Source organism: Populus alba, chromosome 8 (genome assembly GCF_005239225.2).
Source record: "Populus alba chromosome 8, ASM523922v2, whole genome shotgun sequence".
In the NCBI taxonomy this organism is placed as follows: Eukaryota; Viridiplantae; Streptophyta; class Magnoliopsida; order Malpighiales; family Salicaceae; genus Populus; species Populus alba.
The window spans coordinates 16,097,824-16,124,448 of NC_133291.1; the positions used below are offsets into that span (position 1 = coordinate 16,097,824).

The 26,625-nt window shown below is 34.2% G+C and overlaps 2 protein-coding genes across 2 annotated transcripts; both read right to left on the reverse strand.

Moving 5' to 3' along the window:
- Positions 1-13,367: 13,367 nt before the first annotated feature.
- On the reverse strand, positions 13,368-14,216 carry LOC118039446 (flowering-promoting factor 1-like protein 3). Its single transcript, XM_035046147.2, has one exon. It carries the CDS (start codon positions 14,043-14,045, stop codon positions 13,707-13,709), a length of 339 nt encoding a protein of 112 aa, XP_034902038.1. The 5' UTR covers positions 14,046-14,216; the 3' UTR covers positions 13,368-13,706.
- Positions 14,217-16,147: 1,931 nt separating this feature from the next.
- LOC140955877 (uncharacterized) lies at positions 16,148-20,106 on the reverse strand. Its single transcript, XM_073411041.1, has 6 exons — positions 18,883-20,106; positions 18,556-18,777; positions 17,393-17,915; positions 17,096-17,179; positions 16,707-17,005; positions 16,148-16,510 (listed from the first exon to the last, which is right to left on the reverse strand). The coding sequence occupies exons 1-6, from the start codon at positions 20,104-20,106 to the stop codon at positions 16,148-16,150; spliced, it is 2,715 nt and encodes a 904-aa protein (XP_073267142.1).
- Between the last annotated feature and the right edge of the window lie 6,519 nt (positions 20,107-26,625).

Consider the following 26,625-nt stretch of genomic DNA (forward strand, 5'->3'; position numbering starts at 1 on the left):
TAATTTTCTCAATTAAGCCCAAATTAGGCTCCCAAACTTAATTTTCACCAATTAAGCCCCAAATAAAATTAATTTGACCCATTTAAAGTGTAATTAAGTCCTTGCACTTAATTAAATCCTTCAATTGGACCAAAATTAATTCTTAAACATAATTAAAATTCAATTTGGCCCCTGATTAAATCAAATTGGCCTATTAAAAATTTAATTATGTCATTGGACTGATTTTTTATGCAAATTCATCCAATAATCATTTAATTTGACCTTAAATTTGCATTTTTTCCTCCATTTTTGGGCATAATGGGGTACATTAGGCCTTGAATTTCCTTCAAAATTGCAGCTTGATTCCCTGGTTTGAATTCTCCACGTTGACAGCTTTTATTATTATTTTTTTATTTTTATTTTGAAAAAAAAATTGATTTTTGGGGAATAACCCAGAATTAGGTTATGATAGTAAGCATGACACATTATTTTATTTTATTTTCCCACTATATGTCTCTTGAAATACACCAAAGGAAAATTTTCATAGGTTCATTAAAATCATTTTTTTTTTTATTTTGAAAAAAAGAATTGAAAATTACCTTATTAGTTTTTTATTACTTTTTTTAAATAAAAAAATACAAAAATAAATAAAATTTCTATTTATATTTACAAAATTTTGAGATCATAAAGAAACAAGATGGTACAAAACCACCTTACATATATCATAATTAATCTTAAAAGAAAATATGGAATTGCTTCTTTTTTTTACCTTTAATTAAGCTTTGCTTATAATTTAGGAAGGTGGCCAATACTGTTCAAGAACAACCTTTTTTATTTGGATATGGTCAGGGGCGAAACTAGAATTATATGTTAGGGGGGCCAAAATTAATATAACAAGATATAATATTTATTTTAATTTATTGTATATGAGTTGTAAAACAAAACCTACATAATTTAGTTTTATTCAAATAACTTACTACAAACATATAATGACCTTTGTATAAGGTAAAAGGTTTGGAGCAATACCAAATTGAGTCAAAGCAATGAAGTTAATTTTATCTTTATAATGTATCTATCACTTTAATGTTGTTGGTCTTTATACCTATCAAATATAAACATACAAAGTATATAAGAAACGGTAACTAAAGCGAAACATTATTTATGTTTGATAAACTTTGAAATAAAGCAAAAAAATAATAAAAAATGATTCTTACATATTTATTTTAATTGTGCTCGTTGTTCTTTCATAGAATAGAAATAATCGATTATCATATCAATTGTGAATTTTTCAGCAATTTCTTTTTTTATATAGACAATCAAATAATTTGTAAGAAAATCATCCTCCATCCGATTGCGAAGTCTTGTTTTAACAATCTTCATTGTTGAAAAAGCTCGTTCAATAAGTTATGAGTTATCAATATTTTTTCTTTTTAAAAAAAAAAATCAATTCTTCTTATTTTGTTCATGGTTCAATCTAAAATCCAAACATATATGGTAAGAAAAAATTGATAATTTTGGTGACTCTGCTAAAAACAAAACATAAAAAAATTCAAGCATAATCAAAACAAACCAATAAAATATATCTAATTAATTAAAAAAAATCACTATAACAAGAATTCAAAAAATAATTGGTAGAACTAGCAGATCTGAGAAAAAAAAGAAACAAAAATGGTAGAATTATATATATATATATATATATATATATATATATAATAAAACCTCATTAAATTATTAACAAACATCTCAAACAAAACAAAAATAGATTTTAAATTTAAGTTACCTTGTTTTGTTTGATGAAAGATAAATTAATTAGTGACTCTGTTTTAATTTTTTTATAGAAAAAGTTTACTCGCGATTTGTGTCTTTATTTATATTTTTTATTGCTGCATGATTTATATTAGGATAAATTAAGTGCTCTATTTTTTGTTTTATAAAATAATATTTTTATATTGTTTTTTTTTTCACGTAAGTTAAGAATAAATTAAAAAAAAATCAAAAGTAAAGTTAAAGCCCACCTCTTTAAAATAAAATATATAACTTTTTCTCGTATTTCATTACCCAGTAATGAAACAAAATTAAAATGTGTTAAAGGGGGCTCGGGCCCCTGCTTGCCCCCTTGCTTCTGCCCCTGGATATGGTTGTTAGTGTAAGAAGAAAAATGACCCATTTTATTGGATATAGGTCTAAAGAAATGAGATGGCCTCAAATATAATGATATGCCTTTATGCATGGCCTTTGACATGAAAAAGGCTTTAGCTATCAAAATCAAATTCATTAGAAGGCAAAATAGTGCCTCTCTATTTTGCCTCATCCTTTGTGGATAGGATCTTCCCTTCTTTTAGACGAGGTGTAGACATGCAAGATAAAATTTGCAGCTTTCTTTTCTCTCCCTCACCCTTTTATGAGCTCGTTTGCTTGATCTAATCTCTTTTTTAATGAGAACAAGAAAAACCAAGCAAAGGAAACTGACTACTCCGTTAAAAGTGCATTGCAAAGCCCATTCAAACAAGGAATGGGGGTGTTACCCTCATGACTTCCATGGAAAAGTAACAACTCAAGGCATGTGAGGTTGTAGTAAATTAGGGTTTAGCCGTTTCAGAGATCTCTCAAGCTTGAAAGCACTTGCCAGCAATTTGGAGTGATTCAGTGGGATTACTCCATGCACCATCCACTACCAGAAAATCAATAAATACAAACGGAAATACCGAGAGAATATTTTCGTCGGTAAATTTCCGAGGGATTTTACTGATTAGTACTTCAAAGTGCATGTTTATCAAGGTTTTATATCATCATTTTGCACTTGAAGTATCAATAACTCCTTAACTAAAGCATGTTTTATAATAACAAGTTTGATATTATAAGATACCTTAATTTATGGTAAATGCTCATTTTAAATGCAGGACTATCACATAAATAAAAGGATTGATTGATGAGTTTAAGCATTGAAAGTTAAAGGACAAAGAGATGGCCAAACTTAGAAAAGAGATGTCGGTGCAGTCCAAACCGGAACATTGCTCGGTAATTGGATCATATCTGGAGCTCTAGATCTCGGATTTAGGTCCATTTTATATGGATGGAAAGGTAAAACATAGACCTACAACTTTCATTTGGACACCAAGATCTAAGAAGGCCGTTTTCAAGTCCAAATTATAGGAACAACGAAGAAGTCCGAAGCTGTCCTGCAGCCTAGACACTATTTAGTGTTCAGCCCATATCTTGAGTTCTAGAAGTCCAAATGACCTCATCTTTTTTTTGTTGGAAAGCTGAGACAATTTCCTAGAACATTCCTGAGGATTCTGGGCAAATTATGATGTTAGAAATGACATCTTCTTCAGACAAGAAGATAAGGATTGTCACCAAGTCAAGATGTGGCCACCCACTCATCAATTAGTCAACAAATCAATAGTTCCAAATTTTGGCCTATAAAAGGAGGCACTTACCATGTATTGAGGCATCTTGGTTTCCAGATCAAGATCATGCTCTTGTTTTCTCTCTTTGTATTGCTTATGTCTTGCTTTCATTAATATCAAGTTTATGCACTTCATTTCCTTTCCTTTACTTAGTTAACCTCTTTCTCATTTATGTTCTTATCTTGTTCATTTATGTTTCTTTCTTTCATTATGTTCAGCTAAGTTAATTATGTCAAGGTGAAAAGGGTACACTAATGGTGTAAGAATAAGTATAATATAAACTTAACATGGACCTTAACGTTGGATACTAACATGTTTTATATTTGTTATCTTGTTCATTTTTAATACTTTGCTTGTTAAATGGTTAATCTAGATTTATGTTGTATAACACTTGGTACAACAAATACTTGGCACTTTCATAGCCCATACTGTATGGTATAACCGACACCTTAGCTATGAAAGGAACTTGATTTGTTGTTAACACAAGTTATAATCATGAATGCCTGCCAACATTTACAAGTATTAGCTTTATTTGAATAAGATAACTAATGTAATCATGTTAACAATTTATAATCTGATTGGAACCTCCCTTATGTGTGGTTTCCAATTGAGTAATAAGAGTTTATACTATACTTGTTTGAAATACCATTAGTGGATCCTCTAACGTTGACATTTTTTTTTATCGTTGTTTAATCCTTACGTTAATCTTTCATCTCAAAGTTATTAATTTCTTCATCTTCTGCTTTCATTATTATTATTATTATTATTATTTATTTACATTCTATTTATATTATATAATATATATTTGATCTTTTCATAAACTCAGTATATAGGCTGGAAACCTGTGACCCGATCTTTAGATCATTCTCAGGTATAACAACGCCACGTACTGAGTATAATAATAATTATTATTATTGTTATTATTGGTGTTGTTGTTGTTGTTGTTGTTGTTGTTGTTGTCGTCGTCTTGTTATTTATAATTTATACAATTAACCTCTTTGTGGTTCGACCCCGGTCTTGCCGGGTTATTTATTACTTCGACACTCCTGCACTTGGGAGAAGACATCAAGCTTTTGGTCGTGTCAAGTTTTTGGCGCCGTTGCCGGGGAGGTAAATTCTTGTATAAATTATAATATTTAATTTATTTTCTCTTTTCACTTTTTATTTTATTTAACTTTTGTTTCTTTTCTTTTCTTTTGTTTCTTTTTCTTCTCTTTTCTTTTCTTGCTTTTATTCTCTTCTTACACGTGCATGCGAGTTTGGTCACGTACATTAAGTGGTCGACTTTGTAGGGTATCCTCATCATTTTCAGAAAATATGGCCGAAGAAGATAATCAATCACTTCATAATGAGAATAATGAGAATAACCATAGAAGAACACTTAGAGACCACATGAATCCCACAAGAACAAGTGCACCCTCATGCATAGTTTTCCCTCCTGATGCATCTCATTTTAATTTTAAGCCAGGCATTATTCAACTTTTACCTTCTTTTCATGGTTTAGACCTAGAAAATCCATACTTGCATTTAAGGGAATTTGAGGAGGTCTGTAATACCTATAATGACTCAAACTGTAGCATGCACACCATTCGATTAAAGCTTTTTCCTTTTTCATTAAAAGATAAAGCTAAAACATGGCTATAAAATTTGAGACCAGGATCTATTCGTGTTTGGGATGAAATGCAACAACAATTTTTAAAGAAGTTTTTTCCATCTCACAGAACAAACTCTTTCAAAAGACAAATCATCACTTTCACTCAAAAACCAGGAGAAACATTTTACCAATGTTGGGATAGGTATCGAGATTTGCTTAATACTTGCCCACATCATGGTTTTGAAACATGGAGATTGGTTTCACATTTTTATGAAGGTTTAACACCTAGAGATAGGCAAATGGTTGAATTGATGTGCAATAGAACTTTCGAAGATAAAGACCCTAATGAAGCAATGGAGTACCTAGACTTGCTAGCCGAAAATGCTCAAAATTGGGACACCACAGGTACTTATAAGGCACCAAGTAAAACACAACCTCATACATCTAGTGGAGGTATGCACAACCTTAGGGAAGATCATGACCTCCAAGCCAAGTTTGCATCTTTAGCTAGAAAAGTCGAAGCACATGAATTGAAAAAAAGTGGTCAATTAAAATCTGTTCAAGACATTGTGTGTCAAATCTGTGAAACCAATGAACATTCAACAAATGATTGTCCAACTTTGCCTTCTTTTAAGGAATGCCTCCATGAACAAGCCCATGCTTTAAACACTTTCCAAAGACCCAACCATAACCCATACTCCCAAACGTATAACCCTGGTTGGAGAAATCACCCAAATTTCAGTTGGAAGAGTGATAGAAACAATGCACAAACTTCACAGCCACCGTTTCAAGCACACCATATTTTTCAAAATTCTCATGGATATGCACCTCCTTATGCTCCACCTCCTAGAAGAAATTTTGAGGAAACATTGCATGCATTCATTGAAAAGCAGGAGACAATCAACACTCAATTTGCTCAAAGCATAACAGATTTTAAAGATGCTCTTACAAAATTAACATCTGCTCTCAGTTTCCAAGAGAAAGGTAAGTTTCCTTCTCAACCACAACAAAATCCAAAGGGGCAATACAATGCAAATGCAAGTGGTTTTGGAAGCCAACACATGGATCAAGTCAAATCAGTCATCACTCTTCGTAGTGGTAAGGTTATTGAAAAACCCATTCTTGAACCTTGTGAGAAAGATGATGAGTCTATCTCTAAGGGTAAGGAAGGGGTTGAACCTGAACATTGCAAAGAGAAGCCTGATTCCCCGCCAGCACTTCTTTCCTCAATGCTATGATCAATCGCAAACAGGTAAGGATCGTTCTTCACCCATAAATTGAAAGAGCCTTACTTGATCTTGGTCTTTCAAGGTGAGTAAAACCAACCTCTGTGCCGATAGATCCAAGTTGAATAAATTCATTTATCCTCTTGGATACACAACCTGTTGAAGCATGTAATTCAATTTCCTGCCATTTTTAGGACGTCCATTTCTTGCCACTTCTAATGCATTGACTGATGAAGCTATCTTTTGTTCAAGAAGTAGATCTTATTGACGCATGATCGAATCTACTTTGCTGAAGATTTGCACGATGCTGATTTTGACATTTGACATCGGTTCAATGCCTAAAAATATCAAGTTTCTTGCAACAGGAGATTGCCAGCTGTGAAGACAAAGGAAATTTTTGAACGAAGTGAAGAATTTTTACTTAGATGACTTACTTATTGTCCTGAGGTCATTCTGAAGCATGTTGAGAGACGAGGCCCACCATGTTCAAGAACACACATGCATTCTGCAAAACATGTGAAAATTGTCAACTGGTCAAAAAGTTTTGGAATTTATTGCAACCCAGTGAAAATGAATTCCATGATCTTGTATCGGATGAAAATTCTCTTTTGAAAATGGACACCACTCTTGAAAAGTTGAAAAAGTATTTTCCCACTCTGCATCAGAATGCGATTACAAAAATTTATCGTGCTAGGTGTGAAAGATTGAGGTTGTTAATGAACCATGGAATTCCTGAAGATATTCATTGGTTGATTGAAGCAAAGGTCCGCTTATCAGGTGAGTCCTCCAATTCTTTCATTTCACACATGCCTGGAACAGGTAAAAGCACTTTTGCAAAGAAACATCGTGCAAAACGACTAAAAGTCTGTCATAGATGTGCCAGATGGACTTGTAATGCGACATGTCGTTCTTTAAGAATGGTATCTGTAAACCGTGAAGATAAGATACAATTCATTAAGGATGGCCTGAGTAAGGGGTCTTTAGATAATCTTTTATTGACCCTTGAGACGCATCCTAGTGGAGATGTGAATCGTGTAATTCATGATTTATGGCCACAATTCCATAAAGAACATGATCGACTTAGTCTTGGGAATCTGACTAAAAAAGACCTTGTTTGCCAGTTTTTAAGAAAACTGGATGGGAAGCCTATCCCCAACCCATAGAAGGCGTTTAAGCCGTTCTTGGACGTAAAACCAAGGGAAGATGTGAGCCACAATCACAACTACCTGTACATACATGCTTTGTCAAAATAAATAAATAAAGAGAGAGAAAGTGTGAGACTACAGCTGGCCTACATGTAGGTGGTATGATTGCATTTTTACTTTTTCATTTATAAATTCTTCTCTTCCTTCCCTTCATTTCTACTCATCCCATACATTCATCAAATATAGAAGTGTGTAGAAGTGGCAGGTTCCTCAAGTCATCACATAAGAAATATTTGAGTTTTCGGTGGATCCAGCCCTGGGAAAGAAAAAGAGTTTTTAGAATCGGCAAATCATCTTGGTCAAGTACTAGCTGAGAGAAAGATTCATTTAGTGTATGGGGGAGGCAGCCTTGGGTTAATGGGAGGTGTTTCAATGGCTGCATTTTTAGGAGGCAGTCAAGTTTTGGGGGTTGTCCCCAAAGCTTTAGCAAATGGGGACATCATTGGAAAAACAATTGGAGAGGAACTACAGGTCCCAACAATGTCTGGCCGACTGAATACCATGTTTAACCATGCTGATGCCTTCATTGCCTTACCAGGTGGTCTGGGCACATTGGAAGAGATCTTTCATATTTCATCTTGGGCCCAACTGCACATTCACCATAAACCTATAGGTTTGTTAAATGTTAATGGTTTTTATGATAAGTTGTTGTCTTTCCTTGATCAAGCTGTGGAACAGGAATTTCTAACATCTTCGGCACGACAAATCATAATCTCTGCTGCTACTGCTGAACAATTGATTGACCAACTACAATCTTTCATCCCTATCATTGATCCCTGCATGAGTCGCCTAGATTGGTCAACTAAGGAAAGCCGTAAAAAGCTTAGATTAGATTTGAGCCTTCATCTGTGAAAACTTGTGTCTTTTGGTTTTATTAATAGCATATTATTTTGTTTTGTTACTTCTTATGTTTGTTTAAGTGTATTTCAGGTTTATCATTATTCATTGTTTCAGGTGATGTCTTTTATACTCTATCTTTCTACCTTATGACATTGAGGACAATGTCTCGTTTTGGTTGGGGGGAGAGGGTAATATATCAAAAAAAAAAAAAAAACTAATTTGCTAACTGTTTTTGCTATTATTAAAACCATTTGACAAAATTGTTATTAGGATGGCAGAGTATGGAATCAATTTTATTGACTCTAGAGACGCATCTTAGTAAGTTTCATTACCAAGGTCTATCATAATACTTCTTGAAATATTCAGGTTTACAAACTCTCACATTGTTATCACTTGATTCTGCTCATATACTCATTTAACAAGTATTATTAAACCTTGATTTTCACACACACACTTTAACATATGATTGTGGGTTGCACATTGGATTATTACATTAATTATGTTCTTTTGTTGAAGGTAACAACTAAGGGAAAAGGATAGTATATAATTTGCAAAAAAAAAAAAAAATAGTACTTGATGATAATAAAACGTGGATAAGTTTGGTTTCGTAGCCTCCTAACCTAAGCAATTAAGCCCGAAGGGGTGTTTTAACACCTAATACCCTAAAGTCAACTGACTTGGGAGCTATTGGCCCAAAGCTTGTTACATGGGTTAAGGAGAAAAGCTTAAGGGAATCAAACATTGCACTATCTACGTATCAGTATCTGCAACCCGAGTTACTAAGCTCGTAGGGGTGTCTCAACACCTAATGCCCTAAGACCAACTGGTCTGGGAGTCATTAGCCTAAAACTCGTTACATGGGTTAAAGATACATTGTGTTTTAAGTTGTATGTGTGTATATTAAAAAAATAATAATAATAAGAAAAAAATCTCAACCCAAGGAAGTTCACCTTAAACATTTGAACATAATATTGTTTTCTTCCAACAAAAGCCCTATCATCTATGTTTTCATCGAGCACACAAAAAGAAGGTTTATTAATATCTTGTTTAAGAAGTATGAAGCAGGAATATAAATTTAATGAGAGTTTGTTTATCTGGATAGATTAATGGAAGTTAACAATTTATAATCTGATTGGAACCTCCCTTATGTGTGGTTTCCAATTGAGTAATAAGAGTTTATACTATACTTGTTTGAAATACCATTAGTGGATCCTCTAACGTTGACATTTTTTTTTATCGTTGTTTAATCCTTACGTTAATCTTTCATCTCAAAGTTCTTATTAATTTCTTCATCTTCTGCTTTCATTATTATTATTATTATTATTATTATTATTATTATTATTATTTACATTTATTTATATTATATAATATATATTTGATCTTTTCATAAACTCAGTATATAGGCTTGGAAACCTGTGACCCGATCTTTAGATCATTCTCAGGTATAACAACGCCACGTACTGAGTATAATAATTATTATTATTGTTATTGTTGTTGTTGTTGTTGTTGTTGTCGTCTTGTTATTTATAATTTATACAATTAACCTCTTTGTGGTTCGACCCCGGTCTTGCCGGCTTATTTATTACTTCGACACTCCTGCACTTGGGAGAAGACATCAAGCTTTTGGTCGTGTCATTTACCGACGGAAATATTCCCTCGGTATATACCGAGGGAATTACCGTGGGAAAAAAAAATTACAACAAAGCAAAAAAAATGATGACATGTCATTTTTTACCGACGGAATAATTCCGTCGGTAATTCCGTCAGGAAATTCGTTGGTAAACTGTGAACATTGTTCATCATGTCAATTACAAAGGGAATTCCGTCGATATTTTCCAGAGAGCTCCAGAACTGTTCATTTTCCAATTGCACTATTAATTGTTTTACTTTACGGACAAAATCACCGACAGATTGAAAATTCGTCGGTGTATTTTGGTGGTTTTCTGAAAAAATTCAATTGATTTAAGATTTTCATTTAAATATTACAGACGGAATCATCGACGGATTGAAAAATCATTGGTAATTTTTGGCGGTTTCTGAAAAAAATTTACGAAATTGAAATTTAAATTGAATATTGCCAACGAAATAATTAAAAAATATTAATATTCAATTATCCATCGGTAAATCCGTCGGTAATGCGCCCCAATAAAAAACCTGAATCCACGTATTTCACAAGAGATAGACTCATTATTTCTTCTTCTTCTTCTACTACTTCTTCTTCTTCTTCTTCTTCTTCTTCTTCACTATATGTAAAAAAACATCAATATCTATTTCTTTCTCTTCTTTTCTCTCCTCGTCTCCTTCTCTTTTCCTCCATGCTCAGGTATGTCTTCTTCTTCTCTCTTCTTTTATCCTCTTAGTTTTTTTTTAATTAATATGTTTTACGAATTTTTTTTTCCTTAGCTTCACTTGCAAGTATATTAATGTAAGATTTTTCCTTTTTATTATTTTTTCATGATTGTTTTCACTATATTTGTTTTTTATTTAATTTTAATTGATTTGTTCTTAATAATTGTATAAATGTTGTTGTGAGATTTTTTTTTTTTTCATATGAGATCAATTTTTTGTTGATTTATTTATAGGATTTTTAAATTTTTAGCAATTGCAACTTCATTTTTTTCATATGAATTTTTTTAGTTGAATTAATTTTTTTTTATTTATTTGTTGCAAATTTGTTTGAGTTGATTTTCTTATTCTTTTTTCCAAGCATTTTGAGTATATATTATACAATGTTGATTTATGTTAATTTAATTATTTTATAAAATGATTTTTTTTAAATGTTTTTAAATAATTACCGATGGATTTACCACGGAAATTTCCATCGGTAAATCCGTTGGTAAATCCATCGGTAAAAAAAAAAAAATTACCGATGCGTCTGTTCCTCCAGTAAATCCGTCGGTGATATTATTAGGGACGGATTTACCGACGGACAAAAAATTACCGATGAAAGATTCACCGACGGAAATTTTCCGTTGATGATTTCGTCGGTAAATCAATTACCGATGGAATATGTGTCTTACGTCGACGGAAAAATTCTGTCGGTAAAACTGTTAAATCTTGTAGTGATCTATCCTAAACTTTTCAGACTAAAAAAAGAACAAAAATAAACAATGTTACAATTTACTTATAGATGAAGAAAGTATTTGTCAAGAGGAATTGAAAGAAGGATATATAGGAGAGGAGGATCGAATGTATTTGTCATTTGATAAGGTATGGATCTAAAACAAAAAAATTGAAGAAATGAAGGGATCCCTTCAATCCTTTGACTCATATTCTTTCAATTTTATTTTTATTTTTATTTTTATTTTTTATAATTAATTTTCATGCTTTCAACTTTGATAGATTAACTCTCATCGTTTTCCTTACTTGTTAGTCAAACAATTGGATCAATATTAAGTTAATCTTTTTTTATTTCACATCCATTCTTCTACTTTAAACATAATCTTTCATTATTTCTATCCATTGCTCGCGACAAGCATAGTTGAGAAGGGAAATGAATGGAATGAAATTAAAAGCACTTTCCTTGTTAGAGATTGATTTTTTCTGTTTTGTCAATCATATGGCGGCAATGAAAGAAATTAAGGGCTTATATGTGCAGCACGACTTTTAGAATTAAAACAATATAGTTTTGGTTCCAATAATTAAAAGCTAGCATTCTTTCCTAGCTAATATTATCCTTTAATTTTGACACATGGTTTTTAAGGGGGGGGGAAAAGAAAACATGAACAAGAATGGAGGCCAAAAAATTAAGTGTTGATTAATTCCTCTTCTTGAAAGAAGATTTTGAATCTAAATCATGCTAGATCTTATTGAAGATCTCAAATTAGTCACTGATTAAAGGAAGAGCAGTGAAGTTAAGGATGGAGGGAGGGAATATGGCATTCCTGCAAATTTAATTTTAATTAATAATCAAACAAATAAATTGACTTAAAAATTGGAGGACATTTTGCAATATCCATGGCTGCTAATTGGGAATATGGTGCTCGTGGCATCTTTTGTTTCACAGGATGAGAGTTTGCGAGTTGTTCTCCAGCTGGCCCCTACGATTAAAACCTTCTCTTTTGGGAGGGCATGGGCTGGTATTGGTAATGTCACCTATCATTTTATATATATATATATATATATCCAATTGTAAATTATATATAAAATTGTCATTTTCTATTTTGGGGCCAAACATCTATTTTGAGTAAAATTTCGGCACATACAAAACTTGCTACTTCAAGCCAATACATAGAACCTAATGTTTGTCTCATTCGTGACAAGATGATTCTACTTTAAGTAGAGTTGCAAACTTGCAAGAAAAGAATTTGAAATGGAGATGTTACTTGATTTATCCTCTCTTATATATTTTGTCTCATTAAGATTTGAGAGTAATAACCATGGTTCTTGAACCTGAAAAGTCACGGGTCACGGGTTAATTGTAATTAATTTAAATTTTCTCTTACAAAAAGCTTTATTAATATACTTTTGATAGGGTTATTGGTTAACCTGAGCAACTTAATCTTATTTATTATGATATTAAACTTGTATAATATTTAATTCTCGAGTCAACCAGTTAGCCCGAGGGTAAACATTAAGTGCTATGCATTTCGAAGTGATAGGAATGGCTTGATAATTAAGATTCATGTTTGTCTCATTCCCGGTGAAAGCTCGTCCAAATTCAATGGATCCTCTTTAGTCTTTACAAGTTTCGTGAAATTAACAGAGTGCAATGTGGGCATTTGGAATTCCATCGGTACTGCTCCACCGAGACTTCCATGCAAATTGGTTGTGGTGATGGTCCTCACCACTTGCTCCCAAAAGAGATGGCATCACTTTACGTTGTTGCAAGGTAATTAAGCAAGAGAGTTGGTGGCTATAGCTTCACATCTCTCTCGTAATTTGCAGGGAAAAAACAAAAACCGCAGCCACATTTGACATTTCATTCCAGAAAGAAACACAATAACATTAAGCCTTCAATTTTGCTGGTCAGTGAGCTTGTTCATGGCAATATATATTTCAATGCCATCAAGAAAAATGAACTCACCGACAGATGCTATATAGAAATGGCGATGGTTTGTTTTGCATATATACTTGCAACCTTGGAAAATAAATAAATTAGAAGACGAACTAGTTAAAAAAGAAAGCCACTTTCCATTCCCAAAAGAAATTGTAGATCAGAAGTTAATTTACGTCAAGACGTTGACAGAGACTCAACAATCAAGACCAAATTTCAAGCACTTCATTACGTACAATACAGTAGCTAATTCCCTACCGAGGCACTCACAGCTTATATATGATTTAGAGTTAAACACTCATATATATATATCGCCAAATTAGAGAAGAGCTGCGATACAACAACACATAAACAAAACCAAAACGATCGACGAAGAAAAAAGGAAAAAAGGACACAAATTAAGGACTAAAATGCAGACAAACATGAGTAAAGGGCTATATATGAGTACTTAACGCACTACAAATCCCTCACCTCAAACATATTGCGGTTTTTGACGACAATATCATACATGTGCATGGGCTTGAACTTGTTAAAATCCTTAGGGAGAGAGATGAGATGGACTGTGGATCTTATGTGGAATTGAAGGAGATCTGGGTCATCATAGTACCTTTCCCACCCAAGTGAAGATAGCTTTCGTTCAAGAACAGCATAAGAAGTTATAACCTCATTGCTTGGAGTGTGAACTAGCACTTTTCGCCTAGTATTTGACCCTTGCCGACTTCCATCTAATGAGTCAGCTCCTGGATTCTCCACCAGCCGAACCACACCATTCTTGAAAACCCAAACACCAGACATTTTCTAATGCTGCTGAGGATAAAGATGGAGTGAGGGTTTCTATATGTGCAAGTAAGCTTGGTATCGATGGAGTTGGTCATGGGATAGCAAGGTATTTATAGAGGCAAGTTTGTGTTCGGTAATTGTGATGTTTGCAAAGGTGTTTTCAATTGTAAATATATAATTAAAATAATATTTTTTAAAATTTTTAACATCTAACACTTCAAATTCATCGAAAAATACCTATAAATATTAATCTGATAAAAACTATTCGAGAACTACTTTAAAAAGGAAATTAAGCCAAAACAAAATAAATACTCTTAACACTAAAATCTTGGGTCAGGGTTTCGTTAGGGACATATGTAACATCAATTTAATGTGGACCATTTTATCGGATTGAGAAGAATCCTTCGCATTTTCTTGAGCCAAGTATTTCGTTAACCCCTCACGATGGGAATCTTTGTTTTGTTTTTGAAAGGGAAAGAGAGAGAGATTGATGGATTGGAACCTTGTATTCGAGAGAATACCATTAATATTAAAAGACTTTACAAAGTTTCTATTTTTTAACGAAAAGCTATCAAAATTTGTACGTTATAGATCAGCTTTCCCAGTATTCGTATCTGGGGCATCACATATAAAGAAGAAAAAGGATGTTCGGGGGAGTACTGTAAATCGATCATGGAAACTGTATTTAATTTTAGATGAAAATCTTAGGGCTGATTTCCTTAAATTAATGTAATTTAGTAATTACTTGCGTACGTGTGCATATGATAATGTGTTTGAGGTTTGTCATATATAAAGAGATCGATGAAGATGCTATAGATGGTAAAATCACTTCTTATTATCATCGCAAGTAAAAACCATCTAAGATTAAATCTTACAATGCCTCAGAAATTAAGATTTAGAATCCATTTTCACTGGAGGTTTTTCTCTCTTCTTTTTTTCAAACAAATCTTGGGATGGATAGGGAGAAAGGCCAGAGGGCACCCTTCTTTCTGTAGCTCGAGGTATACTGAGTCTCTAATAGAATGAAAGTAGAAGACAAAAAAACAAAAAGAGGGGGGCAGTGCAACAGTTGTTGAAAAGAGAGAGCTTCATTTTGAGAAAAGACAGGTATAAAAGAAGTTGAATCGTCATGGAATACAAATTCCATACGTAGAGAGGAGGGATGCTTATGTACGTGATCAATACAAAAGGAGGGATGCTTAAAAGAAGTTGAATCGTCATGGAATAAAAATACCATACGTACGTAGAGAGGAGGGATGCTTATGTAATTGAATACAAAAGAATAATGTCTTTTTCCAAAGCCTGGGAATGGCCTGTGGCGGGGGAAAGAGAGATCAAGAAACGTGAGGGGGTGTGGGATGGGACCAAAAACTGATTCTCATTTCTCCATTCTGGTTCGTTGGAGATGGGAATTTTCCTTCTGCAGGAGGCCTAACATATGTAGATTAACAAGGGCCTGCGCCTAACTGTTGACCATTTACTTCATTTACTCCAACTTTTTACGTTGAACCACTACAGCTCGTGTGAAAACAAAAACCATGTGCAAATTCAATGTTACAAGCACACTAGCGTTGCTACACGTTTGCAGAAGAGCCGTACACATGATTAACCCTGTGAATATGACACTGATATTTTCACAACGAGCCACCCCTAGTCGGTATTAAGTGAGCAGGATTTGTATAGCGATCCGTCGATTGTGGGCAATTTTCGAGGTTGAGGTGGTTCGGCCCCTTTTGTTCTCTCAACAACGAAAGACCTGTGTTGTAAATACCTTACAATAGCCAAGCCAGTTCTTGGGACAAATTATGTTACAAACTGAAGGAGAAGATAAATGATGAAGAGAGCTTTTACACGAAGGATTTCAGAAGCTTAATTTTATTCAGCTCACTTGTAATAGTCATATACAGTATTACTTATATACAATTAACTTAACAAACTATTTTGTCTCTTATGATAAGGAGGCCCTTAACTAATTAATCAAAATAGAATTCATTAATCAAAACAGAATTCATTTGGTTGCAGCACATTTGCGCTGCTGGTATGGTGTTGGCAGTCTGTTTGTTTGTTGCTATAATCCACGCTGCATGGCACGTTGTTGTTGATGTTTGTTGTTGCTGTTACTCTGTAGGTGTGATGCTGGCATGCTGCTTATTTGTTGCATTGGTGGACGTTGCATGGCACTTTGTTGATGTGGTCTCTAATATCCCCCCACAAGATGGAGAATAGAGATTAATTATTCCCATGTTGGACAGATGCTGGTGTAGAATAAAAGAAGGGAGAGCTTTTGTAAAAATGTCTGCTAGCTGTCTGTGAGAAGCAACATGGGCAGTAGTGATGAGGCCGGCTTGTATCTTGTCACGAATGAGATGGCAGTCCAGTTCAACATGCTTTGTCTGTTCGTGAAAGACTGGATTGGCAGCAATGTGAAGAGCAGCTTGGTTATCGCAGTAAAGTTGAGCAGCTTGATGAGAGAATCTATCCTGTAGGTCAAGCCAAACATCTCGAGCACTGTCAACAAATGCTATGCTAGACCTGATAGAGTTGCTGATAGAATTTTGGATCCATGAAACCACCATGTCATTACATCGCTCAAACAAATCAAAGAGAGGATCTTCTTTATTGTTGGTGTAGGAAGGATTTAAGGGATGTGATGGAAGAGGAACAATTGCCAGCAACAATTATATCATCAACATAAACTAGTAAGGCAGTAAACGAATTGTTATCCACTTTAGTAAACAGGCTATAATCGGCTTTGGATTGTGTAAAACCAAAAGCAATGAGAGAAAGAGAAAACTTGGAATACCACTGGCATGAGGCTTGCTTGAGGCCATATAGACTTTTGAGAAGTTTGCAGACTTGATTTGCCCCGCCTACAGAATAACCAGGTGGTTTGCGCATATATATTTCTTCGTTCAAGTCACCATGAAGAAAGGCATTGTTGACATCAAATTGTAAGAGACACCATCCTTTGATTGCTGCAATTAAGAGTAAGACCCTGACAGTAACAAGCTTTGCGATAGGTGAGAAAGTTTTGGTGTAATCAATACCTGCCTTCTATGTGAAACCCTTGGCAACAAGTCTGGCTTTCAATCTCTCAATAGTTCCATCAGCAGGGAATTTAGTCTTGTAAACATACTTGCAGTCAATGGCTGATTTACCAGGAGGGAGATCAGTGACAATCTAGGTGTGATTTTGTTCCATGGAAAATAACTCATCACTCATAGCTTTGCACCAGCCAGGATGTTTGACAGTTTGTTTATATGTGATAGGATCATCATGAATGGAGATGGAACTAGAAAAAGCAGTGAATGATGGAGAACATTGTTTATAAGAAATGAAATTTGCCAAGGAGTAGATATTACCAGTGTTGGGAGTCTCAAACTCGGACAATGATTGAGAAGGCATAGTAAGTGAGGATTGGTTGCAATGGAAGTCATGTAGATATTGTGGTGCTCTGTGGACCCTGGTAGTTCTGCGAGGGACTCCATCAAGAGAGACACCAGGCGGAATAGCGGGAGTGTAAGATGGAGAATCAAATGAAGGTTCTATTGTGGAGATGACAGAATCATGTATGGCTAGTGAGGTGATGTTGTGGAGGTACACAAGTATGTTAGAAGGAGATAAATCATTGGGTGCAGGTTGAGAAGAAATGACAGGAAAATCTAGAGTGTCAGGTAAAGGCTTAGTAAAAACACATGTAGGTCTGTCAGATGAAGCATTAGAGAGGTGAGGTAAGGATTGAAATGGGAAAGTTGATTCATGGAAGGTGACGTCTCTAGATATAAAGATGGTATTGGTTTGGAGATCAAGTAACTTGTAACCCTTTATGCCAAAAGGATATCCAAGAAAAACAGAAATGCGACCACGAGGATCAAATTTTGTTCTCTGTTGGGAGAGAGTAGAAGCAAAACAAAGGGAACCGAATACTTTCAAATGTGCATAAGAGGGTGATTTGTTGAATAAGAGTTCAAATGGTGTTTTGTTTTTAAGTAAGGGGCTTAGGGTGCGGTTAATAAGGTATGTGGTAGTCAAGACACAATCACTCCAATATTGGAGAGGGAGATTGGCCTGAAATCTTAAGGCTCGGGCAACATTAAGTAGGTGCTGGTGTTTGCGCTCAACAATTCCATTTTGTTGAGGTGTTTCAACACAACTAGTTTGGTGAATGATGCCTTCGGTATGAAAGAACTCTTTCATGTGAAATTCCCCCCCATTATCACTGCGTAAAATTTTAATTATGTAGTTGAATTGGTTTTCAACTAAGTTAGCAAAGGATTCTACGTTATGTTTAGTGTCAGCTTTAGTGGGAAGGAGATAAAGCCATGTGTTGCGAGTAAAACAATCGACCACGGTTAGAACCATCATAGGAAGGCATGGAACATGGCCCCCAAAGATCGCAATGCATAATTTCAAAAGGCTGGGAGGCATGCTGTTTGCTATAGGAAAAAGGCAATCGATGAAATTTGGCTAAGGGACAAACATAGCAAGGTTGTGTACTGATATTTGAGATGTTGTTCTTAACTACAAGGTCCATAATTGAAGACATAACAGGGGAGGATGGATGTCCTAGACAATAGTGCCATAAATTGGCAGTAATGTGGTGATGGGAAACAAAAGCTGCAACAGAGTTTGTAGAAAGCTGAGATAATGTATTGGCTAGGAGAGAAGGGGAGACGTTGGTGCTGACAAAATGATAGAGTCCATTCCTCACTTCACCCTTCCCAATCGTTGTCCAAGAGAAAAGGTCCTGAATAACACAAAGATTAGAGAGAAAGATGATAGAACATGTAAGATTAGTTGTCAGCTTTTTGACAAAGATCAGATTAAAATTAAAGGAAGGGACACATAAAACTTGTGTGAGGCAAATTGAAGGGGTTAACTGAATGGTGCCAGTGTGTGTGGCAGGAACGTGTGTTCCATTTGGTAATGCAACAGGATGAGAAGTAGTAGAGACAATGGTAGTGAAAAATAAGGGGCAGCAAACCATATGGTTTGTTGCTCCTGTGTCAATAATCCAAGGTATAAGATGGGATGAGGATGTAGTATATGTGTGAGCATTTAAACAGTAATGTATACCAGAGATATGAGGAGTAAGAGGTGGATGAAGCTGCGATGGGGTCTGAGCAGTGGTAGATTCCCCTGGTGGAAGCAGAGCCATAAGTTGAGTGTATTGATCCTTAGTTAAACCAATGCGAGTGTCACTGATATCCGCAATATTGGTGGCTGGAGTGGAAAGTAACTGTGCTGCAAGTACATGAGAACTTCTAGATTTAGTGAATAATTTGTGGCTAAGAGGGTAGCCATTCAACTTGTAACATTTTTCTACTGTGTGGCCAGTGAAGTTGCAATGTGAACATATAAGGGCTTCAGCATTGCCAACTTTGAAGCAAGTTTCAAGTGTGTGTCCTGTAATTTTGCAGTGAGTGCAATAGTTTCTTTCCTTTTTGTATTTAGAATGGGATGGAAACTTGTTAGTGAAGGGGGAGGGTTTTCGAATGACAAAGGCCATAGCATCATGTTGTGTGGAGTTTGAGGTAAGCTGATGCTGATGTTCTTGCTGTTGTATGATAGAAACAACTCGAGTAATGGTGGGGATGGGGTCAAGCAGCATGATTTGATCTCGTATGGGAGAATAAGAGTCGTTTAAACCCATCAAAAATTGAAAAACACAGTCACGTTGATAACGTTCAGATATAGTCTTCATGGTGCCACAACTACAAGATGGTATGGGATCATAGATCAATGTTTCATCCCAAAGGGTTTTGAGCTTGCTATAGTAAACACTCATAGGATCAGTCTCTTGTGAGAGGCTAGCTAAACTCTTTCGCAACTGGTAAATGTGTGGGCCATTTTGATAAGAGAATATGTTCTGTAGGTCAAGCCAAACGTCTCGAGCACTATCAATAAATGTTATGCTAGACCTAATAGAGTTGCTGATAGAGTTCTGGAGCCATGAAACCACCATGTCATTACATCGCTCAAACGAATCAAAGAGAGGATCTTCTTGATCAGTTGGCTGGTTGATGGTTCTTGTGATGAATGCTAATTTGTTCTTGGCACAAAGGGCTCTTCGCATTGCACGAGACCAGGTTGTATAGTTGTCACCAGTGAGTAAGTCTGTGGCCAAAATTATGGTTGGATTGTCACCAGTATCTAACCGAAAGGGATTGCTATGACTGTGAAGGTTCAAATATTGAGTAGCATTTTGTGTATGGTTGGTGTTTGGGTTATGTGGTGTGTCTGGAAAAGATTGATTTTCCAATTAATCCTCCATGGATAAAGCTCTCTATAGCTCTGATACCATGTTACAAACTGAAGGAGAAGATAAATGATAAAGAGAGCTTTTACACGAAGGATTTGAGAAGCTTAATTTTATTCAGCTCACTCGTAATAGTCATATACAATATTACTTATATACAATTAACTTAACAAACTATTTTGTCTCTTATGATAAAGAGGCCCTTAACTAATTAATCAAAACATAATTCATTAATCAAAACATAATTCATTTTGTTGCAGCACATTTGTGCTGCTGGTATGGTGCTGGCAGTCTGTTTGTTTGTTGCTATAATCCACACTGCATGGCATGTTGTTGTTGATGTTTGTTGATGATGTTACTATGCTGGTGTGATGTTGGCCATGCTGTTTATTTATTGCATTGGTGGACGCTGCATGACACTCTGCTGATGTGGTCTCTAATAAATTAACTGCTTAATGGTAAGACATTGAAGTGTAAGATTTGCTCTCAAGCAAGGGGAAAAAAGGGGTTTCAATTAAGAGATCATAAGGGCATTTCTTCTAACACATTATATCTAATAGATTTTTCTTGTTCCAACGAAATCTATTATTAGGGCATAGAGCTGCATCATGAGTTTTTTTTTTTTATTCCCACCGAGAGATCCAATGAATCTTGGAATACATGACAGAGGTAAAATTCAATCCATCAAATTGAAATCAGTAGGTGGTTTGCTCAACAGTGACTTGTTTTCATAAGTATGACTTGTAAAGAATAATATGGTGTATATTGTCACTTCATATCTTAATAATATTACTTTTTGTATTATCAAAAAGAAACAAATACATTGTGTTTAACTCTATCTTATGACTTTATCCTTATTAGAGGTGATTTTCATAAAAAAAAAAAAAAAAAGATAAAGAAGAAGGATTATAATGGATATATTATGAGCTTGCTCCATATGATAAACCTCTTTAAAAATATATATCGTTATAAGAATCGTATTGTTACTCCATTAAAATTTGATTTTAAAATATTTAATGTGTGTTTTATGAAAATTGAGAATTTTATTAATCAAATGATTGAACCATCAAGAACAAGGCTAAACAGGAGAAGAAAAGTAACAATAAATAAAGCCAAGAAATTTACAAACTACACATAAATCAGACAAATTTAATTGACTTCCATGTTAACTAAAAAAAGCAGATAAATAGAGCAAAATATAACCATGCAATAAAATCAATTTCTTTATAAACTTCATGTTTGGCCAAATGATTTGCTATGAATATACGTAAAATTCTCCGGAGAAAGGATAAGAAAAACATTAGAGATGTCATTGAAATCACTTTGTAGTGGCCACAACTTGACATTGTTTGCTCTTATCTAAGTAATTGCATTGTATTAATCAGACTCCACAATGCAGCTCTTAGAAGATGCATGACAACAACTAAGACTAAAAAAAAAACTTTTTGAACTGTCAAAACCTCATCCTTAATTAATTCCTTAATACTTATGGAACAAGAAAGATACAAAAGAATTTTTCTTCATGGTCTTTTAAAACATCCACAATCCCTGAGGGTCTAGGCTTGCCATTTGCAAATGCATCTATATCTCACTTAAGCATACCTTAAGTAGAAGAAATCCATGATGATTTACTATGTACTCTTGCCTTGTTTATCTGCATAAGAATATCATTTTGCGATCTTAGTATGTCTATCCTAGCATATCAAAAACTCTCAATACTGTATTTCTACCTTAATAAAGATCAAATTATTGTAAGCATTCCAAATGGACCAAAATATTCCGAAGAAAAACAAAGATCACACCTTTCTTTGTAAAGATCCCAAGATCATTTCATGCCACTGTAAGTAAAAATCATCCAAAGACTTTAGTACTGTGATCTACTACTACCCTAACCAAGCCACCACTCATGAACATAACTATTATAAAATCTCATAATAAAGGAAGACATAGATACTTTGTTATCTTAATCTTTTTTTTTTTTTTTCATAAAGGACAACTCAAATCATTCCCTTACAATATACCTCGTTGATGTAGAAAACATTTTTAGGTAGTTTATTCATAATATGAAGCTAGAGATTAAACTCAACCTTGGAAGGAGCGAAAAAGGACAATATATCATGTTAAGATGGTTTATCTTCTGGTAGAAGAATTATCTCAAGAAAGGCTAAGCAACTTTTTACCAAAAAAAACCTTTTGAATCTAGTCTTCAAATATTCTTATCCACAACATTTTGACTAAGGAAATCCCATATAGCAGTTACAAAAGTCCCCTTTCCTTTTCATTTTCCCAATCCCATAGTTTTCTCCTCCATGATAAAGAACAATCTTTTGGTGTAGCCATTCTATATCCCAATCTCTGAGATTAAGAATTTGTATTTGCACACACAATATCATAACCTAATTTTTGACAACATAAATTGGTTAAAAAATGAAAATGAATGAAAAATAATTTGAAATTTGAGTCAAGACAATACATTGGAAATTTGAGGACTAATAAGGATGGAATTATAAATTTGAAAGTCAATTTGAACAAAAAAAAAAAAAAGAATTAATAATTTTAAGGACTTAATTAAACTTGGAATAAGGTTAATTAATGAAATCATAGGCTTAATTGAAGAAACTTAAAAAAAAGGACATAACAGACAACGCGTCGTTTGGAATTGTTCATCTTCTTCATCAATGGTTTCGCCCAAAAGCTGCTCTAGTGACCTTCTTTTCAGGGCATTTAATGCTTTATCTTTCCACTAAATTTGACAAAACTTGCACATAAACAATGGTCTAACATCTGACTACACCTTAGTATGATCATTTCTAGTTGATTGACACCACAGCAACCTTGGTGCTACCTCAAAGTAACCAACCCAATCAGCCTTTATACAGCAACTTGTTCAGGCCATGATGGTAACTTTGAGTCAACAGTTGAGATCTTTTTGGGTCGAATCAAAGGCCAATATTTGGCACCATCAAAGAGAAAATATTCCTCTTCCGCCCCTCATAAATAGGGGTGGATTTGCATGGGCTTCTGCTTGGATCCCCGTCCTACTTTGATTATTTAATGTATGGATTTTAAAAGTTGTCTTGGCTGTTTTTTTGGGAGGCTGCTATTGGCCATGGCTTTTCACGCCCCTGCATGATAAGGCTCATGGATGACATAGGGGTTGTTGTGATGTTGTTTTGGTTTTGGGATAGATGTTGCCGTCTTGGCTTTCGGCAGCTTGTCTTGGCTTGGGTGGCAGTAATTGGCTTGGCTGGCAGTACATTCGATTACTTCTAGCCTTGGGGTTGCTTATTTTATGTTATTTTCAATGGGAGCATGTTCCCATTTTAGTTCAGGGTACTGGTTACCCTCATCACTGTATATATATTTTGTGTTTTTGCTACTTTTGTGGCTTTGTTCCTTTGATCTCAATATATTCTTACATTTGATCAAAAAAAAAAGGGGGGGTGGATTCCATGGCTAGAGAAGGAAGAAAATTGGGTGCAAAGTTCATAAAACAATCAGTCTCCCTCCCTATTTTTTTTCTTCCAACCAACAGTTCTCTCTCTTTTTTCTCTCTTTCCACCGTGTTTTCAACAGCCACCACCTTAGCACCGCTATGAACAAAAACAACATAACCCTGTCAACCCATCTCTTCGTCAGCAACAAAAACCACCACCACCAATCTCATCTTCTCTCTTTCCATCGCAAACTTCTTCTTCCTGCACCATAAGAACCCAGCCACCACCTCAACATAGCCGTAAGCCACTAGCACTTCCATCATCCTCCATTAAACTAGTGACAGCAACCGCAACCCTCCCCCCTCTTCTTTTTTCTCATTTGCATGCAGGACATGAAATAATTCACGTCCTACAATTGTTGGCTTCTACTAGCAAATGCAAACTAACTGGACTCATTTTAGCCCAACACTAATGGCTAGGTTGAGTCCAGCCCAACCCTAAAAAAAGAAGGTCATGTTTATTGGGCCGCCAGTCGGCCCAGGCCAATATATTTAATAATAATATATAATATTATATAATTAAAAAAAAATATAAAGTCCTTTCAAAAATTTTGTGATGTTTTAGCATGTTTTTTTTTTTTTTTACTACTTTTGCATAATATTGGGTTGTATATTTAAATTGAAAGATATAGTTGCGGTATTAAAACACCCAGGTTTTCTTTGAAATGTTAAAAAACTTTGAAAATTCAAAAACAAATCTCAATTTTTAAAATTAATTTCCTCTTTAAAAAGGCAAAAAAAAAAAATGCTTTCATACATACAGCCAAGTCCTTAAATTTTTCCAAATATATTTTCATAAAAAACAAGATTGCATATTTCTCATGTTTTTAAAATGAAAAAAAAAAATTGATATTATAACCAGTTTATTGTTATCCATTATAGATTGGCCAAAATATGAAAAACCCTTCATTAATCAATTTGTTCACTTTATATTTAAAGTATTAGGATTTAGTTGTAGATTTTAATACTTAATAGTGTAAAGCAACACAATAGAGTATACCGTTAAATATTAAAGATACGACCTACGACCCGAGTTATGAAATTGAAACAACCCAAAAGAAAGAAAATCAAATGTTGAAGAACTCATGACTCGGGTCACAAAATTAAGATAATCTCATGCAAAGAAAAAAAATATCCTAATTTAGCCTAGATTAACCCAAAAACCTACAACCCTAGTTATAAGACCTAAATAACTTCATAGCACTACCAAAAAAACTACAAATACAAATGGAATACCGATTATTTTTTTTTTTTCATCGAAATTTTAGAGTGATATTTACCGACCGAATTTTATCCATCGTTAACTCTATCGGTATTTACCAACAGAAATATTTTGTCAATCTATACCGAGGGACTCTTAATCGAAATAGAAGGAATTTAAAAAAATAAAACAGTATGATGACATGTAAGTTTTTGTAGATGATTTTACCAATATAATTACAATTGGATTTAACAAGGATGGTCATATAGTGATGTGTCACTTATTTCGACAGAATTGCCGATGGATTGACAAACAAAATAATTATATCAATAATTTCATTGGTAATAGTTAATGTATGACCCGACCATCGACCTCCCATTCCTTATTTCTCATTCTTCCCATCCCCTCTACAACTAACCAAACAACCTCCTCCCTCCTTCCATAGCCCTTCTCATCTCAACATAACTCATCCTTCTTCAACTTTTCCAGTCACAACATCCATGTTTTATTGCGGATTTTCATTTTAAGTAAATTTACCATTTTTTTAATTTGAACATAATTTTAAAATGTCACTTTTTTTATTGCATATTTTTGTAGTATATATATTTTGCTTAGGTTTCTAATTGTTTTATGGTTTTTTCTCAAATAAACTTGTTGTGTGGATTTATGATTTTGTACATGTTATGATATATTTTAGATTTTGTAAAATTATATTTGTTTGTAAATTATTGAAACTTATGTCCAATTACCGACTTTGGTGTATTGTGATGAAATAAATAATTGCTTGTTTAACAAGTCCGTTTTATATTTTATCAATTTTATTGTCGAGTTATAATTTCTGTAAATTAATGTGTACAAATTTGTTTGTACATAGATAATGGATAATGAATTAAGATAAGTATGAAAGTAGGTTGAATAATCTTGAGTTAAATCAATATTTTTGCAAATCTATTTACTTAACGTAGTTAATTAATACATGTTGTCATCATTAATATAGGTTTGATAGAATTAGTCATACATGATAGTAGAATTAGTCATAGATGATAGTTCATGGATGTATCGAGATTTACCTCAAGGATTGCAAAGGATGGATTATTGTAATGGGGTTCAGGGTTTTATTAATTACACAACATCTATTTTAGGAAATATTAGTGGAGGCAGTATTAGTTGTCCATGCAAGAGGTGTAAAAATAAAAAGTTTCTTGATCTAGATGTTGTAACAATGCATCTTCTATATGAAGGGTTCATGGAGGAATACATGTGTTGGTATGGAGAACTATTTGTTCCTTGCGATATCACAGTAGAAAGGATAGTGGGGTCAACTTCTAGTGATAGCAACGTGCCTGGAGTTGTAAATGACAACAGTAATCCTTATAGGATTATGGTTATGGATGCAATAAGAATGAATCAAGGTCATGTCAGTCAATGTTCAATCGTAGATAAAGAACCTAATGCAAACACGGCCAGGTTTTTTAATCTTTTGAAAGATTTTAACGAACCATTATGAGATGGCTACACAAATCTCAGTAAATTATCAAATGTTGCACATGTATTTACCATCAAGTTGGATCATGGGTTTAGTGAGACTGTTATGACAGAATTATCGAATGGGCAAGAAGCATTTTACCTGAAGGAAACA

Bases quoted from the DNA above. Each gene is read 5' to 3' on its own strand.
- LOC140955877 (XM_073411041.1), bottom strand. From the start codon at position 20,106: ATGCGAAGAGCCCTTTGTGCCAAGAACAAATTAGCATTCATCACAAGA. The intron at 17,180-17,392 runs GTAATATCTACT...CTGGTAAATCAG, and splicing joins GTTTGAGACTCCCAACACTG to CCATTGACTGCAAGTATGTT. The intron at 16,511-16,706 runs GTTGCTGGCAAT...CTTGACCTACAG, and splicing joins TTTATGTTGATGATATAATT to GATAGATTCTCTCATCAAGC.
- LOC118039446 (XM_035046147.2), bottom strand. From the start codon at position 14,045: ATGTCTGGTGTTTGGGTTTTCAAGAATGGTGTGGTTCGGCTGGTGGAG.